The 18,057-nt window shown below is 43.9% G+C and overlaps 1 protein-coding gene across 1 annotated transcript in view; it reads left to right on the top strand.

The window, feature by feature from the left end:
• Positions 1–6,619: 6,619 nt before the first annotated feature.
• HTRA1 (HtrA serine peptidase 1) overlaps positions 6,620–18,057 on the top strand; it is a 48,461-nt gene continuing 37,023 nt past the window's right edge. Inside the window, 3 exon segments of the mRNA XM_032776688.1 lie at positions 6,620–7,066; positions 7,068–7,103; positions 7,105–7,399. Coding sequence (XP_032632579.1) covers positions 6,920–7,066; positions 7,068–7,103; positions 7,105–7,399 — 478 coding nt within the window. The 5' untranslated portion in view covers positions 6,620–6,919.

Raw genomic sequence — 18,057 nt, 5'->3', positions numbered from 1 at the left:
TGCCAGATGGCTGCAAGGGTACCCCAAGCTCCCTGGTGGTAGGGGAACTGCAGAGCTCCCAGGTAGCAAGGGAACCCTAGAGCTTGTGGGCAGCAGCCAGGGGTGGCAGGGGAACTCCTGGGAAGCAGCTGGGGAGTCCCCAAGCTCTTGGCAGCCCAGGGGAACCCCTGAGTTTGTGGGCGTGATGGGGGACCCCCGAGCTCCCAGCAGCCAGGGCGGCAGGGGAACCCCTGAGCTCCGGCTGCTGCAGGCCCCTAGAGCTGCAGATGGTGGGGGTTCCCTATAGCTCTCAGCTGACAGAGGAGATGGGGCACCCCACAGCTCCTGGCCCCCACAGGCTGCGGGGGTACTTCACAGTCCCCAGCTGCTGCAAGCATCTCCTAGCCCCTGTGCAGCTGCCCCCCGCTTCAGGTGGTGTAGGGATCCGCAGATCCCCATTTCCCCTCAGATATTTTTAGTAAAAGTCAGGGACAGGTCACGGATTCTGTGAATTTTTCTTTTTTGCCCGTGACCTGTCCACTTTTACTCAAAATATCCATGACAAAATCTTAGCCTTAGTGATGGTCCTTAGTTCCTGTGGGAGCTCATTCCAGCTCCCTAGAAAGCTCTCTTCCTGCACACACTAGCTTTATCCTTATGTGGAATGTTCTATTATGCCAGAGAGAAGTTTTGGACCATGATTTTTCTCCTAGAGCTTTAGATGAGCTTTTATGCCTCCTACACCTTGGCAATTGAGCCCCTTGAAGATAAATACCAAAACAATTGAAGCTGATAGTCTATTAATCTCTATGGGAAGCCAGTACGGTGAATGGAGAACAGGTTTGATATGCTTATGGTAGCTTATGTTGTTGAGGCGCTGCAGTATTCTGCTCTACCTGGAATTTCTTAAGTACTGAAGACTACATGCCCAAGTATATTTCATTGCTGTGGTTCAGATGCTAAGTGACAAGGGCATGTATAATTGAGTTCAGGTCACTGTCCACCAAGATGGGATGGAGTCTCCTAGTCAGCTGGAGATGGTACAAAGCACTGTTCACGAATGCTGCTATATGAGAGCTTAGTGTCAATGAGGAATCCAGGAACCTCCTAAACTATGGACTGTATTGATCAATTGTGTATCTTTGGTTGTTTTCAACCAAAAGAGACTGACAGTGGCTGCAAACTCTTAAAAATACTTTCCTCAGCCCATCAGCATAACCGTTCTTTGCTGAGTTTTGCTTCAACCAGCTTTGTCCATGAGTTGATCTTGATCCTAGCAGTAGTAGTATGACTGTATGTGGTGAACATAAGAACTGTCATATTGGGTCAGACTAATGGCCCAGGTAGCCCAATATCCTGTCTCTGACAGTGGTCAGTGCCAGGTGTTTCAGAGGAATAAATAGAACAGGGCAATTATCCAGTGCCCCAACCCTGTGTTCCCATTTCAGCTTCTGCCAATCAAGATTAAGGTTTCCCTGAGCATGGGTTTGCATCCCTGACCATCTTAGCTCATAGCCATTGATGAATCTAATCTCCATTAACTTATCTAGTTCTTTTTTGAACCTAGTTATACTTTTGGCCATCACAACATCTCATGGTAATGAATTCCACATGTTAATTGTGTTGGGTGAAAAGTACTTCCTCTTTTTTTAATCTTAAGTCTTTGCATTTCTTGATCAGTGTTCACGTATGACTTTTTAATAACAAAACAAAATTCAAAGACAAAAACTTAAGATGTATACTACCTCAAATGTGCTCTCTAGTGGCATCACGAGGAAAGAAACAGTATATTTAAAAACCAATTTAATCTAATCTTGAACCACAAACACTCAAATGCATTAATCATTGTATGACTCTTTTAAGTTGTCATACAGAGCTAAGCTAAACTTGTACATCTGGAATGCATATAGGATGGCAAAGGCACACCTATATTTTCACAGAAAGCTTAGAGAATTGTAAGGCAAAATACCAGTACAATGATTGTAAAGCTACAGAACATTGCAGTGTGTTTTGGTTTTGTAAATACTATCAAATTACAGGTCTGGAAAAGATTCTCTGAGCATCACAGCAACATGCAAGGTGAAACAGATCGATTAGCATAAGTCAGGCCTTCACAAACTGTGTGTTGGGAGCCAAAGTGGGTTGCAACCCCATTTTAATGGAGTCGCCAGGGCTGGTGTTAGACTTGTTGGGGCCAGGGCCGAAGCTGAAGCCCAAGCCCCACTGCCCGGGGTCGAAACCCAAGAGCTTCAGCCCTGTGCAGTGGGGCTCAGGTTACAGGGCTTCAGCTTTGGCCCCCTGCCTGGGGCAGTGGGACTTAGGCGGGCTCAGGCTTCGGTCCCTCCTCCCGGAGTCATGTAGTAAATTTTGTTGTCAGAAAGGGGTCATTATGGATAAAAAAAAAAAAGGGGGGGGGCAGCTGTGTGGGTTACAGATTGTTGTAATAATAACGACTCTGGATTTCTGGTTTAAGACTGTGATTTTTAGTGTCTAGCAGAGTAATTAATTTATGCTCCCAGACTCATCTTTTGAAAGTATTGTGCAGGTTTCCTTTGAGGATGAGGAGTAATAGTTCAGACAGAGTGATCACTTTGTGAAAACTGTTCATCCACAGATGATAGGGTATTTCTGTCTTTTATCGTTTTTCTAGTGATTGTCTGGTTTCACTCACATAGCTGTTGTTCAGGCATTTACTGCACTGGTTGAGGTACACCACGTTATGATAGGGATGTGTAGGAGCCATAGATCTTGAAATGTGTGTTTTTGACAGGTGTTGATCACTGTAGAAACGTCTGAAGGTCTTGCATCTGTTCTGGCAGGGTCTGATGCCCTTTTGAGTTGATTGTTATGGTCTGTGAGGAGGTTGCTTCTAATGATGAGCTTGGAGAGGCTGGGTGGTGTTTGAAGGTCACAGATGGATGATTAAGGAAACCTCTCCTTTTTGTCTTATGTCTGCAGAGGTGTTAACAGGCCCCTCTGCCTTGAATGGTCCCTTGGAATATGTGCTAACTACTTATGCCAAACCATCTGTTCCGCCTTGCATTTAGCTGTAATGGGGCTCCATTTAAGTACCTTTCCCAGACCTGAAGAAGAGCTGAGCTATGTGTTGCTCAAAAACATCTCTTTCTTTCTCACCAGCAGACGTTGGTCCAGTAAAAAAATATTACCTAACCCACCTTGTCTCCCTAATGTCCTGGGACTAACATGGCTACAACTACACTGCATACATCAGATTACAGGTATTTTTCGTGGTCCAAACCATTTTGTCTTCACCATTTCTATAGAAAAGACGAAGACCAGGGTTCTATTTTGAGGTCTAGCCTTTCACTCTGAGCCAGCAGACACTGGAAGTATGCATACTTGGGGACAGATCCTGCTCCCATTGAAGGAAATGGCAAAGCTTCCATTCTCTTGAGAGAGGTATCTTTCATGGACCTGCGGTATTTGGGCCCCAAATGGAGTATCAGCCAACCTATCGTCAACCAAGAAAAGTCACTAGAGACCAAGTCCCCTATATATAGGCTGTGATCATTAAAGTATATTGCTTGTGTTTGGAGAAATATTTACTTTGAACATTATAGCTATGTGATTCTTTCCAAAGGGTAGGAGAGGTGGAAATTAAAATAATCTTTGAGATGATATAGAGAACTAAAAGACCTGTTAAATTCAAGTCCCTTTTCCTCAGGATACAGTCCTTAGTTACCACATGCATCAGATATTAGAGTTAATGTTTAAAAGTTAAGAAGGACGGTCCTGTAATCTGGGGTCAGGCTTGAGTTATGAGGGATTAAAAGTATCAGTTTCAAGGTTCATGAGGTACATACATATCACATAACCAGCATAGATCGAGATTGGGGTGTGGGAGTTTTTAAAGCATCAGTGAATAAGTGGGCTCGGGTACACCAGCCATGGAATCTATTAAGAGTCCGAGTCAGTATATGTTTAGTCTTAGCCAAAGGCCATGTTTATGTTGAATTTAAAGGGTGTGTGTGTGTGTAAAAACAAACTTATTTCAGAGTATAGGACAATTCTATTGAAATGACCAGAGCTGTCATTTCATGACATGACATGAATCTAGAAAAAATAGGATCTGTCAAATATTTTGAAAAGTTAAGTTTTGTTCCTGTTATTCCATGCAGAAACCATGACTATTTCTAAAAAGCAAATGAAATTCAAGAAAGAAAATAAGATTTTATACTAACAAATCATCACGATATTCTCTGCAAAATCTTTTCTAGGCAAAGAAAACATTTATGAAAGAGCAGATGGAAATCATGATCAGAAATCCCTTATTTGGAAGTGCACTACTAGTTTTTGAATTAAAAATCAGTTTTTGGGATACATTTAATGCTTGTGGTGCAGTATTTAACACACCCTCAGTACAGAAAGCTAACATCTACACTGAGCTAGGGTATGATTCCCAGCTTGAGGGGACATACTATCATTATTGCTGATCAAGCTAGTGTGCTAAACACAGCATGGTGAGGGGACAGACTAGCACCTCAAGCATGTGCCTAGTATCCTGGCTGGGTATGTACTTGGTGTGAGTAGGCCCTTGTGCCACTGTATCTATGCTCTATTTTTAGTGAGCTAGCTTGATAATAGCTAGAATGGGTATGTCTCCTGGAGCTAGAAATGTACTCCCTCAGTTCAAAGTGTAGATATACCCTTAGTATACTACTGCTCTCTTGTGTATTTGGTAATTTGATAAATTATAAATAAACACGTTCAATAGGTGCACTCATCTTTTCACACTATTAATTTAAAAGCAGAATGTTGGCAAGCTTTTATATATGGTTTTTTCCTAGCTAGTCTGTAGTAGTGCTTGAATCTGATGGCTCACACAATTTGTGAATAAATTTTATATTGCCGTAAGCAATAGAAAAGATGAATTCATATAACAGCTGTTTCAGATTTTTATGCAAATTTTAAGCATAAGTTTCTAAACTTTGCTTCAGCAGTGAATTTTTCAAATGCTAAAATATTTTATATTAGTGTTTGTGAACTTTGTTGATGCAAACTAATTTGTGCATTCTGATTAGAAAATCCATCATTAACTGAGGTAAGGATACCAATTTTAGTCCTCATGCTAGCATATGATTCACTGAATTAGAATTGTTCCAGTGGCCTTTGTTAACAGGACTTTGGTCAAACTATTTTGGTCAGCTGTGATTGTATGCCTTCACCACTCAGAAAAATGACCAGTTGCTCCTCCTTCCAAACAGCTGAGCTTCCAACAGCTTATATGAATCCATTCTTTTACAGTTCCCAGCACTCCATGACGATTTGACTTCATGCTAAAAGTGTGCACGTGAGGAAGCAGACATCAAAATTAGGCAGTGTAAGTACTGGATAACCATTTAAAACAGATGGCTAAAGCATGATTGAGAAGCATTTTATCATAGTAATAGCCTATCAAAATACATTATTCCCCATCACTTTTAAAACATTAACATCTTTCATGCTCTAAGCCAAAATGTTAAGACTATTTATGTGTGTTCATTTATATCTTCTAAAGTACATGTGAATATTTCCTGCTGTTTCAAATCCTGAAATCAAATTATTTTGGAAACAGCAACTTTATGGGATTGTTCTTGTTATCCTCGGTTTATTTCTGGAACAATGAATTCTATGTAGACTTCTGTCTTCCACAAACCAACCATTTAGTGAGCTGTGGGCCTGAGTCAACTCCTGTTTGAAGTTGGATTGAGACTTTTTAGAGACTTAGTTGTCTTAAGTTAAGTCACTAATATTTACACACACTAACCACAGGTTCAGATTCCAGCAGCGAAAACATCCTTCACCCTTTTCAAACAGGTCAACAGCGTTCAGGGCTGCATAACTGCTTGTTTCATAAGAATGGGGATTTGCCCTAGAGTGCTTGCTCCAGATTTCCTTTAATTGTACCGCTGTATTTCAAATTCACAGCATATCAGTGATGATGTCTTCCCAATAGTTTGTGCAGTGGTTTGGTTGTAATAAAGAGTTAATAATTGTACACTTATTTAGCAATCTTCTCTGCTGTGTATGCTGGTAATTTCTGTATAAAAGAGAGACAGTATTACCAGCCCAAGGTCTTCTTGTCCTTTGCACAGGCTAACCTTCTCAGTAGATCCTAGCTGGTAGTATGCCTCCCAAGTGAAAAATGTGAGATCATCCTTAGCTAGTCTAAATAATTTTGTTAAGAAATGTTGCAGGCTATTGCTCACTTCCTTCAGTCCCACCGTCTTGCTCTGCAACCTTTTGGCACCTTCTTGTTAACCTTTTGCTAGGGTAGAAATTAATTTATTTCTCCTCCTTTTTGTCTCTGACACTTTCTAATGCTTGGCACTACACTGAACTATGTCTGGGTCACAAATGAACGGGGCCAGGCTCTGCCCTCCACCCTCCTTTTCCCGCCTGGCGATTTGCAAAGTACCTCGCCCCCTGGTAGTGTTGTCTGGCCCCTACCTTCTGCCCTGTGTCCCACTCACCTCCACCCAGTCCGCCCCTTTTCCCCACCAACACCCGCCAGCTTACGAAAACTGCGGTCCTCTCAAACGCCCCGTCCCCTCCCAGGCAGCGCAAACCAATGGGCTGCTTTCCACGCACGCAGCTTCTCTCCGGGCCAGGCTGTTTATAAGGCAGCCCCAGGCGGGCCCCTCCCCTCGCCGCACGCCCCAGCCCCGCTCGCCCTCCTGGCCGTTTCCCCGAGCCCAGCAGCTAGGTCCAGGTTTGTGCTTGGTGCAGCTCAGGCTGGCAGTGAGCTCTGCCCAGTCTGCTCCAAGCCGCGCTCGCCTGGGGCGGGACCCCTCTGCCCTTTGCACCGCGGCCCGGCTCTCGCTGCCGCTGCTGCAGAGCGGGGCTCGGGTTTCAGTGGCTTGGCAGCCCGGCGCCGCTGAGCATCTTGGGGGCTGCATCAACCTCTGCTCCGGGTGGCTCTCGGTGTCCCCTAGCCAGGATGCTGCTGTGGCTGAGCTGGGCAGGCGGCTGCTGCCTGCTGCTGCTGCTCCCCGGCAGTGCGGCGGAGCCCGCCCGGCGCTACGACGAGTGGGTTGCCGGCTGCTCCGAGCGCTGCGACCGGGCGCGCTGCCCGCCGTGCCCTGCCGTACTGCGCGGGCGGAGAGGCGCTGGACGCCTGCGGACTGCTGCCTGGTGTGCGCGGCCCAGGAGGGCGAGCCCTGCGGCGGGCCCGCCGGGGAGCCGCCCTGCGGAGAAGGTCTCCAGTGCCGGCTCCCGCCAGGCGCCGGAGTGGCGGCGACGGCCACGGTGAGGAAGCGAGCCAAAGCCGGGCTCTGCGTCTGCACCAGCAGCGAGCCCGTGTGCGGCAGCGACGCCAGGACCTACGGCAACCTGTGCCAGCTGCGGGCGGCCAGCCGGCGCTCCGAGCGCCTGCAGCAGCCGCCGGTCATCGCCATCCAGCGGGGCGCCTGCGGCCAGGGTAAGAGCGGGTGTGGGGGTGGAAGCGAGGGCTGCGATTCTCTTGGCGCTAAGCAAAGCGAATCCAGTGGGTATTAGCCCTGTTCCCCGGCTGATGGCCGTGCTGCTACAGGGCTGCCCAGAGGATTCAGGGGGGCTGGGGCAAAGCAATTTCAGGGGCCCCTGCCATAAAAAAAGTTGCAATACTATAGAATATTATAGTCCCGTGGGGGCCCTTGTGGGGCCTGGGGCAAATTGCCCCACTTGCTCCTGCCTCTGGGCAGCCATGCTATGATACTGAGCTCTGTAGTGTGACCCAGGCCTGAAATCAGCTCAGCTCATCGCAAACGAATCTCTTTGCCCTGCTCAGGACTGGGTCAGCAACTAAAGCAACCAGGTGCCAACTCCTGTTCCTTTAAGTTTTATCATCTTGTTAGTGCCCCATTAAGAAGAGCTAGCTGTGTTACCGGTGATACCGTCATCGATATCAGTGATGACTGGGTAGGTGCCCAATACACTGGTGCATGTAAAGGAGATAAACAAGACTCTGAATGTTCAAGTGTCAGGAGTTGGTCAAGGGTTCCAGAGCACGCACTCCTGAAAGGCCTCGTAGAGCTCGATTTTTAAGATCTCACCTGAAGGGCACACCGTGTTAATCCAGGGGTCTGTGGTAGTCTGTGATTTCCGGGAATCTGTATTTCAGCCATTCAGTGGCCATTGAGCCTGATACAGTGGACTGGTCCTAATGGAGACCTCAGACCTAGTTATATAACAGGTGGCTGCTCAACACAGCCTGCCTTTGAAAATGACCATAGGGACTGTTTGTTTTTTACTTGTGTACTTCTGTAGGTTTTGTACCAAAATGAAAAGTAGCAAATAAACTATAATTTTCAGCAGCTGAGAATTTAAAACAATTGTAAATAACATTCTTTACAATTTTGGGGTGAGGGGAAGAGGAGATCCTTTGCTCTTAAAGTGGCTTCTTTCAGTTGTAGTTTACATATCTGGGTGAGTGGGAGTGAAAAGGTTTTAGCTGTGGGGCCACCCACTCAATTAGTATAGAGGAGTGGGAAATCTCTTGAGACAAGACTGAGATTTTCCCATTTTTATCTATTGTCATGGTCGTCATCATGCTGCAGGGAACTGTCAATATTGAGTAATAACTTTCATCTTGAAGGCTGCCTAAGTGCTTTATAAATTAGTATATAATTGTACCACTGAAATGCAGCCTCCTTGGTGGTAAAATAGTGCATATATAATAAAATTAACTTATTAGAAGAGGACCAGAGGAAAGGGTTGTCCTTGACTGATATTTGGCTTTCAAGTTTGGTCAGAAACTAGGGCAAGAATGCAATATGTTTAGTATGCAAAGTAACAGGGAAAATTGTTTTTATGTTCCACTTAAAATAAAATTAACCCTATATCCTTTTTAAAACTAGATAAAATAAATTTTATCTGAATGAAATTGTATTGCCTGAGGTAGGTTCTGAGAAATACTGGTGTCGGAGAAAAACTCAGTTCTTGCCTTTTGGTTGGGTGCAGCAGAGTCAGATAATTTATTCTGTTTAGCAGTTACAACAGGGAGAGAGTGCACTAGGACATAGGGTCTCCCCTTCCTAGACAGGTCTCTCAATAGGTAAACAATTACAACAAACATTTATACTTTTGTTACAGATAATAAGAAGCAACAGCTGCATTTTGTTTATACATAGGTCATCCTGATATCTTGTTTTTCTCTCTTAAGAGACGCCAGTCTACATACTGTTTTTCGACCTTGTGTAGATAATACAACTTCTCACACAGTTCTTTTCCACTCGCCTCACACAATCCTTGCTTCTACAAATCTCGCGTTATTAGGGTTACAGGTAGCCTAACTCTTGCTAAGAGAGACTGTCATGCATTAAGATCCCCTACAAATCCCTGTCAGTTCTTTCTGTATTTCCACACTGGTGAGGGGGTTTATAACTGGGTACTCTTTCATGAAGAGATGTCAGGGAAAATGTAATAAATAATACTAAGTTGACAGCTTCTGTTGTAAACCAGGTATTTCTAAATGAATGAAATATGTCATTGACAACAGAGCAAGCAGTGAGCTGCTGCCACCCATCTCATCAGATGTTTTATCTTATTCTGTTTAGTAATAATACATTTAGGTGGAAGTGGGAAAAATATAAACTTAAAAGCACAATAGGTCGACTTTCTAAATTCTCTTCAAAAGGAACACAGGATCAGCGCAATACAAGTAACAGTGCACATAATAATGAAGAGGCATAATGTTTTCTCCTTGCTATTGTTTATAAGTATTTATTGCTATGCTAGTTGAATCTGACAAGTTAGAGAAAGTGAATATGTATTTGTAGTTTAATAAGATTATTTTTCGAAAACAAAAATATGATGGGTTTTAAATTAGTTTTGTTAGGTATAGTTAAATGTATTCCAAGGTAGAGTTGTGTAAATTTGAGCAGTTCATTGATCATGTATACTGAAGTGAACTCTCTTCACATGTAATATCAGGATAAGAAAAGGTAATAGCATTATGTTCTCATATAAATGGGCCATACCAAATTCACAGTCCATTTTGGTCAATTTCAGGGTCATAGGATTTTAAAAATAATAAATTTTATGATTTCAGCTATTTAAACCTGAAATTTCACGGTTTTGTAATTGTAGGGGTCCTGACCCAAAACGTAGTGGGGGGGGGGGTCTGGGGGGTGTTACAAGATTATTGTAGAAGGGGTTGCAGTTCTGCTACTCTTGCTTCTGCTGGTGGCTGAGCTGCCTTCAGAGCTGGGCCGCTGGAGAGTGGCAGCTGCTGGCTGAGACCCCAGCTCTGAGGGCAGAATCCCGCCAGCAGCAGCGCAGAAGTAAGGGTGGCAATACCGTACCATGCCATGCTTACTTCTGCGCTGCTGCCTTCAGAGCTGGGCAGCTGGAGAGTGGCGGCTGCTGACAGAGGACCCAGCTCTGAAGGCAGCAGCGCAGAAGTAAGGATAGCATGATATGGTATTGCCACCCTTACTTTTGCACTGCTACTGATGGGGCATTGCTTTCAGAGCTGGGCGTCCGGCTAACAGCCACCACTCTCTGGCAGCCCAGTTCTGAAGGCAGTGCAAAAGTAAGGGTGGCAATACCGTGAACCCCCTAAAATAACATTGTGACCCCTCTGCAACTTCATTTTGAGTCAGGACCTCCAATTTGAGAAACGCTGATCTCCTCCGTGAAATCTGTCTTTTGTGTGCCTTTATTCTACACTATACAGATTTCACAGGGAAGACCAGATTTCATGGTCTGTGATGTGTTTTTCATAGCTGTGAATTTGGTAGGGTCTTACATATAAATAACAGTAAGAAACACATAATGAAGTTACAGAACCATATTATACTCTTGTACATGAAATTGCCATACTGATTCAGACCTATAGTCCGTGCAGTTCAGTTTCAAGTCTCTAACAGTGGCCATTACCAGATGCTTCAAAGGAAAATGCAGCATCTCCTCCAAACCCATCCTTAGGTAGGAGTGGGATAATCTGTCCTCCATTCCTCTGGAAGGTTTCATCTTAATCACTTACAGTTAGCAATTGTTAAACCCTAGATCGTAAGGTTTTGTACCCGTGCCAAATTACCCAGTGCTTTAGGGAGTTGTATACAAAAAATAGGATAAAATATATGGCTCAGTTTCTAAAATATTAGTCATGTTTAGTGATTCAGATGCTGTTCCCCTTGAGGTCAATCATTATGATAAAAACTTGCAGAAACTTTTCATCGTCTTTCTTCACAGAAACATCTGCAACTGTTTGAATGTGTTACTCTTTCCTGTCCAGTAAAAGAATATCTATGTGGCTCAGTGCATGTATATTCCAGCTCTGAGTGAAAAACTTCTGTGGAATAGGTGTTGAGTTTCAAAAGTGAGTGATATAAGTGCAGTGGTTATACAAATCTTACTTTAATGGTCCAGGAGCATCATATCTGATACACAAATGAGAAAGTGAGATCTAAGTTTTGTACCTCTACATTTAAAAGCTATACTATATTCTATTAGAACTATCACAACCAGTTAACATCAGCAAACACTCAAAGCTTTCATTTCCTCAGTAGACTATAAGCCTTTGATTTTTAGATCTCAGTTCATGAAAACAATATTGTTGTCTCATGGTCTTTTTGCTGAACGGTCACAGACTCTGGGCTGTGTTTGAGCAGTAGAGAAATACAACTCTGCTGTTGGTTATACAGATAAAGCATAAACCTGAATTGACTCATTCAATTCATAGTCTTACATTTTCAGTAGAAAACCTAAAAATTAACTTTTTAGGGTAAATTTTCAAAACAAAACAAAACCAAATATCCAGAAATGATCATCATTCTGCTCCTGTAGCACCTCCCATTAGTGCTTTGTTTGATGTCTATATCAATGAGAACAAAAGGGAGGTGCTGGAAAAGCAGACCAGTTGTGTGACATCTCATCCCTGGTACAGAGCAAATGTTGTTGCAAGCAAAAATGTTTCAAATGTAAAAAATCCCAAAACAGGGAATAGGCTCGCGAGAAGGGAGGGAGGCTTCTAGTGATATCTGATAAAGCAAACATTGCCTACTGCATGACTTGTAAAACTTTAGCTGTGGCTTTGTTTTTGTTTTTCAATCCCATTTCTAACAAGGAGGCTTTTTTATTCATAACCAATGAAGTTGGGTTTCCTGACTATAAAATTGGGGAGGGAGAAATCCTATAACAGTCTTTTATTTCAGAGTAGCAGTCCGGTTAGTCTGTATCCACAAAAAGAACAAATTCAGAAAATACAAAAACATTTTACATAATATTGAGTCATTTTAACAACTGATATAAAACAATTGGTAGTGCAAACAGTCAAGTACTATGTTCAAAATCCCCTTTTTCTTTAAGTCATCTGAAGATATGCAGCTGCTGACCATACAGAACAACTTCTCCACCAGTTATTTCCCAGGAAAGCATGTAGGAGATTCTATCCCATCTTTAGTTTTGTGGGATAGGAAATTACTTCCTCTATCTTGTTCTCCATGAAAGGTCCTCAGATCAGAAAACCTGCTCACCTCTTGGTCTTGGTACTGGACCAGCATCAGGAAAAAATGAAATGTACTTAATTTTGTACTTCTTATCTTTTGGCTGTTGTAAATGTTCTTTACTTGTCTCAGGAGTCTTATCACAATGCTATATAACTTGTACCTGTACTAGCCTTTCTTTGGGTTCTGATCATCTATTTCATACACAGAGGTTCAGTCATGATGGCCCTTTTTTTTTTTAAATATGGCAGGCAGAGGACCCCAAGGATCCAAACATTATGATAATACATCTTATTCTTTAGCTATCACCTATTCAGGACTTAGACTTAGGCATCACACATTTTGCTCATTGTTTAACCTATCACTGTCTATGCTGAACGTTTGCGTTGGCTGTCTACCTGGTTGCTGATGTAGGATATCTCTTTCTCCTCAAGAAATCAAACATTCAGATACATTTTATTTAACTGTAGGGCTGTGTGTGTGTGAGTGTTGTGTTCTCTACAGAGAATGCAAAAGTGGAAATTTGAGTCATAGGTGAAAGGTTGCAGAAGGCCAAGTAAGTCTGGAACGCTTTCTTGTGCTTCCTTATTGCCTCTCTTCCCCGGGCCTTCAGTTACAAATGTTGTGAACTCTAGGGAAGAGGCAGTTCACTTCAGGGTCTCTCTCAAGTACTGGGACCCTGGCTAAGGATGCAGGGTCATTTTGTGCAACTTGTCCTGAAAGCCAGATGAACTTGGGAGAGTGAGAGTTGAGAGCTTCTTAAAGACAGAAGGAACTAGGAGCCAGGACCTGCAGGGAGAAGTCCTAGGAACAGCAAAGTGAAATTACCATTACATGAAACCCAAGGAATGTGGTAACATTGAATCAGATGAGATGGACCAGCTGAGCAAAGTTACGTGCAGGGTGCTGCATTGCACGTATAAACAGGCTATTTGATTTTTTTTCATATACAAACATCCCCTCCTCTCTCCCCCTCCCCCTTCCCCAAAAAAATGCAGCTACAGAATTTTATTTTGTGAATTGCATGCCATTTTCATTCCAGTATATTGCAAACTACTTAAACAAAACAGAAGAAATTCTCCATCTTTGGAAAAGCATGAGAAATATCAGCCTAGAGAGTTCAGAAACTATCAAAACAAAGTATCAGTACACTTATACCCCGATATAACGCGGTCCTTGGGAGCCAAAAAAATCTTACTGCATTATAGGTGAAACCGCGTTATATTGGGGTAGCTGTGGCTGGGCTCTGACAGTGATTTAAAGGGCCCGGGGCTTCCTGTAGGGCCAGAGCGCTGAGCACTTTAAAGTGCTGCCTGAGCCCTGAGGTAGCGGTGGCAGGACTCCAGCAGTGATTTAAAGAGCCCCAGGCTCTGGCCACTGCGGGGAGCCCTGAGCCCTTTAAATCTTTGCCCGAGCCCCGCTGCAAGATATAATAGAGTAAAACAGCCCCGCCCTCCCAAGCGCTGCTTTACCACGTTATATCTGAATTCATGTTATATCCGGTTGCATTATATCGGGGTAGAGGTGTACTTGGTATCTAGATACTGCAGTGAGGAGGGCATTAGATATATCTAAGGCAGATCACCCCGAGTTACTAGGAAATAAATTTCTGTTGCTCCTTCTTCCACAAAGATATGTTTCAGTGGCTCTAATGTCCTCCTCGTCCTGGCCGTGTCCTGTAGGTCGAAGTGAAGAAAATCCTAGACCTTTGCAAATAACTTCCTAAATATCATTTTTCTTTTTGCTGTTGTTTCTCCCATTATACAGTTATGGGCATTTGTAGGGACAAGGCACAAGGCTGACAGCATCTCACAAAATTTTGTATCCTTGCTTGACATTCTGATGAGGATACAGCATAAAGTTTGGACAAATTAGGATAATTTTTAACATTTGCATCTAGTAGGAAGGATAGAAACTTTCTTATGAATGTTGTATAATATTAACCCTTTTCTAACAGCCCTTGTTCTGGGACATTAGGATTCCACCTTCTATTCTATGTAGGTTCTTATACTGCCCTCATCACTGTAGGATATGAGTGCCTTTCAATAGTGCATTACGCAGTGTGATTAACAGTGTCACATGTGGTTCCTTCATTCTCTCATTCCGTTCCCAGGGGGAGGATTGTGTGTGCAGTGCAAGGTTGGGTTTTGTTTTGTGTCATTTAAAAATGTATAATCTGCCCTATGTTTATATGGGAGAAGGCAGACTGAAGACGTGTGCCTTACACTGAGAGCAGAAGGTAGTGAGGTTTGGGATGTTCCTTAGTTTTTCTGGGAGTTTGTCTCAGACCAGACCCTGAGAAAGCTCTGTGTCCTGCAGAGCCCAGCTTTATGGGTTACTGAATTTTATAACCTCCAGTCAGCACATCTTCCTTTCATAGCTTCAGAAATGGAAGAAGTTTATTCATCGCTAAATCTGACTAATTTGATATTTTGGAATGCACTATATAGACATACATCTTGTCCAAATAACACCCTATAATTATCTGGCAGAATGATTTAAATGGAAGGTCAGTAACCATTTGTCATTAATTCTGAGTGCTTTGAAAACAACAGAGAAATGAGAACTATGTAGCAAATGATGGGAAAGAACAGTAAATGGAGCTACTTAAATTCTTTAGCTTATAGGACTGAAGTGGCTGAATGGTTTTGGCAGTGGAAAGTACTGCAGAAATGAATAGTCAGAGCAGGAAGAGAAACTCAGCTGAGAAATCTGGGAAGGTCAAGAACTCAGCCAGATATTTATCAAGGGGAAAGCTGATATTGTTTGTTGTGAACTGAGCTTTCAGCTGTTTTCCTGAAGATAATAATAGATATGTTTAGCATTCTGGAGAAATTTTAAGAGAACTCTATAGGTTACTTAGTACATACTAAATCCACAAAAATGATCTATGTTAGGCTGGGGGTTTGAATACAGTGTGTGCACAAAATAGTTTTACAGCCAAAAGAATAATTGACATAGCTTTCTTCTCCTCTCCTCCCATTTTGGCTACATCTTACTCTATCTAGGTGGCCTGAATTTCTCTCTCCCTCTTGACTGGGTCTTTCTTACCTCAGTAGGGTAATGTGTAGTGGAAATACAACAACAAAATATTTCCTGAAGAACAAAAGGCATTCCCAAACTCTGGCTATTGAAATGTCTCTGAAGCCAGGTATTCAGATTTGGAGGAGAGAGGGAGCTGTGTGAAGTGGATTGTCTGAAGTAGCTCACCTTTACCCCCCTTCCCAATCTAATCCTTCCTTCTTGGGAGTCAGCAGTAGTTTTGGAGTTACTGTAGGCTTTCCTTCAGGTCCTAATCAGCAAATGAAGCTTTGGAGAGTTGGACTTAATCCTTTCATCCCCCTTGATTTGAAATTTAAGAGCACCTTACAGGAATATATAAAAACCAAGAGTAAGCAGCAAGAACTTGAAAAAGTGGAATTTGAATATGGTGGGGCATGTTATAGTCTCACTGTTCATGGAAAATCTTGTGCTGTCCAAGAAATTGGAGACCTTGGAAAACTTTTGCAAATAAGAACTTGTGTCTGCTTGGATGGTAATGTTGGAAATAGAAGCTGTGAATGGCATGCAAAATCTCTTTGAAATTTTGTTGAAATGAAGTTTGAGCCACTCTTTTCTCCCGCTTCTCCTCAAACTGATGGGGCCTCTGGGATCTCGGGCCTGCCTGGGTGGTAATACAAGTACACAAGGAGGTATACAGTTGGGTCCAGTCAGAAAGTGAATGCATTGCACTATAGTAGTGATTTGGTGTCAGAATATGGGAAAAGAAAGGAGGGTTCTTTATGGGGTAGCAGGTGCATGTGTTTCCTGTCTTTGCTCACGTGTCTTAATTTAGGAGAAGAACTTAAACTTCTTCCAAAAATCTGACTTTCCTGTACTGGAGAAGCACTACAGTGAATTGCCTTGATTTACAGCATCTGATCATATAATCTACAGATTAAAAAACCAAAATAAATAGCACGGTTCATTACTGCTGTAGTTTTTGGAATCCATGAAGTGAGAAGATTTTTGTGGCCGATAGCTACAGTCTCACGAACAGTGAAGATGAATTAGGCAGTCAGACATGCTAGGCTTTGCATTTCTGGATTATTCTAGCACACCTTGGCTGGTGGTAAAAGGCACAAGGCTGAAGGCCAACTGACACTCTTAAACTGCTTGGATTGTGTAATGCCTTATGAATGCTCTGCCAAGGACGTGTTCTATTTCTGGGAGAAGTCATTTATAAAGGAAAATTAATTGAATAAATACTTATAAATAAAAATACGCAGTGTTGTTGTAGCCACAGAGCTCTGGAGAAGAAGAGCTATATGAAAGCTCCAAAGTTTGTGACTCTCACCAATGAAGTTGGCCCACTAAAAGATATTACTTCACCTACCTTGTCTCTAGAAATAAAATGAAATAGGAAAGTCAGACCTCTGAATGTACACCTCAATCCTCTAAAACAGTTGTCTCCAACATTTATATGCCCAGAATCGCTTTTTTGAATCTAAGGGCAACCCAGGATCTACCCTTCCCCGACCTGCTTATTCCATCCCCCTCTCCCTCACCCTCACTTACTTTCACTGGGATGTGGCAGGGGTTTGGGGTTCGGGAGAAGGTACAGGATCTGGGCTAGGGCTAAGGGGTTTGCAGGGTGAGAGGGGCCTCTAAGCTGAGCCTGGGGCAGGGGGTTGAGGGGTGCAAGCTCTAGGAGGGAGTTTGGGTGCAGGAGAGGGTCCAGGCTGGGACAGAGTGTTGGAGTGCAGGAGGGGATACAGAGTGCTAGCTCTGGGAGGGGGGTCCAAGCCGGGGCAGTGTTGGGGTGCAAGAGGGGGCATAGTATGCTGGCTCTTGGAGGGGGTTCTGGGCTAGGGCAGAGTGTTGGGGTGCAGGAGGGGGGACAGGGTGCTGGCTCTGGGAGGGGGTCAGGGCTGGGGCTTGGCGTGCTGGAGGGGTTCATGGTGCAGGAGGGGGTTCAGGGTGTTGGCTCTGGGTGGGGAGGCTCAGGAATGACAGTTGGGGTGCAGCCTCCCGCCAGGCAGCGCTGATCTCCGGCAGCTGCCAGTCAGTGGTGGGCACAGTGAAGCTAGGGCATGCTCCCTGCTTACCCTGGACCCACACTGCTCCCGGAAGGGGCCATCGCGCCTCTGGGTGGGGGGACGAGGGTGCATGTGGCTCCGCATGCTGCCCCTCTCTGCAAGCACTGCCCCACAGCTCTTCCGGCCAATGGGAGCTGCAGGGGTGATGCTTGCAGGTAGGAGCAGCGCACAGAGGGAGACCCGTGCCCCTCATCTCTGGGGCTGCGCTGGTCGCTTCAGAGAGTGGCATGCGGCTGGGTTAGGCACGGAGTTTGTCTTAGGCCTGGTCTACGCTACGCATTTAAACCGGTTTTAGCAGCATTAAATCGATTTAACGCTGTACCCGTCCACACTGCGAGGCCCTTTATATTGATATAAAGGGCTCTTTAAATCGGTTTCTGTACTCCCCAACGAGAGGAGTAGCGCTAAAATCGGTATTACCATATCGGATTAGGGTTAGTGTGGCCGCAAATTGACGGTATTGGCCTCTGGCCGGTATCCCACAGTGCTCCACTGTGACCGCTCTGGACAGCAATCTGAACTCGGATGCAGTGGCCAGGTAAACAGGAAAAGCCCCGCGAAATTTTGATTTT

Source organism: Chelonoidis abingdonii, chromosome 15 (assembly GCF_003597395.2).
Source record: "Chelonoidis abingdonii isolate Lonesome George chromosome 15, CheloAbing_2.0, whole genome shotgun sequence".
Taxonomy (NCBI): Eukaryota; Metazoa; Chordata; order Testudines; family Testudinidae; genus Chelonoidis; species Chelonoidis abingdonii.
The sequence above is the reverse complement of the archived record's forward strand: the minus strand, read 5'-3'. Positions and strand labels throughout refer to the sequence as shown.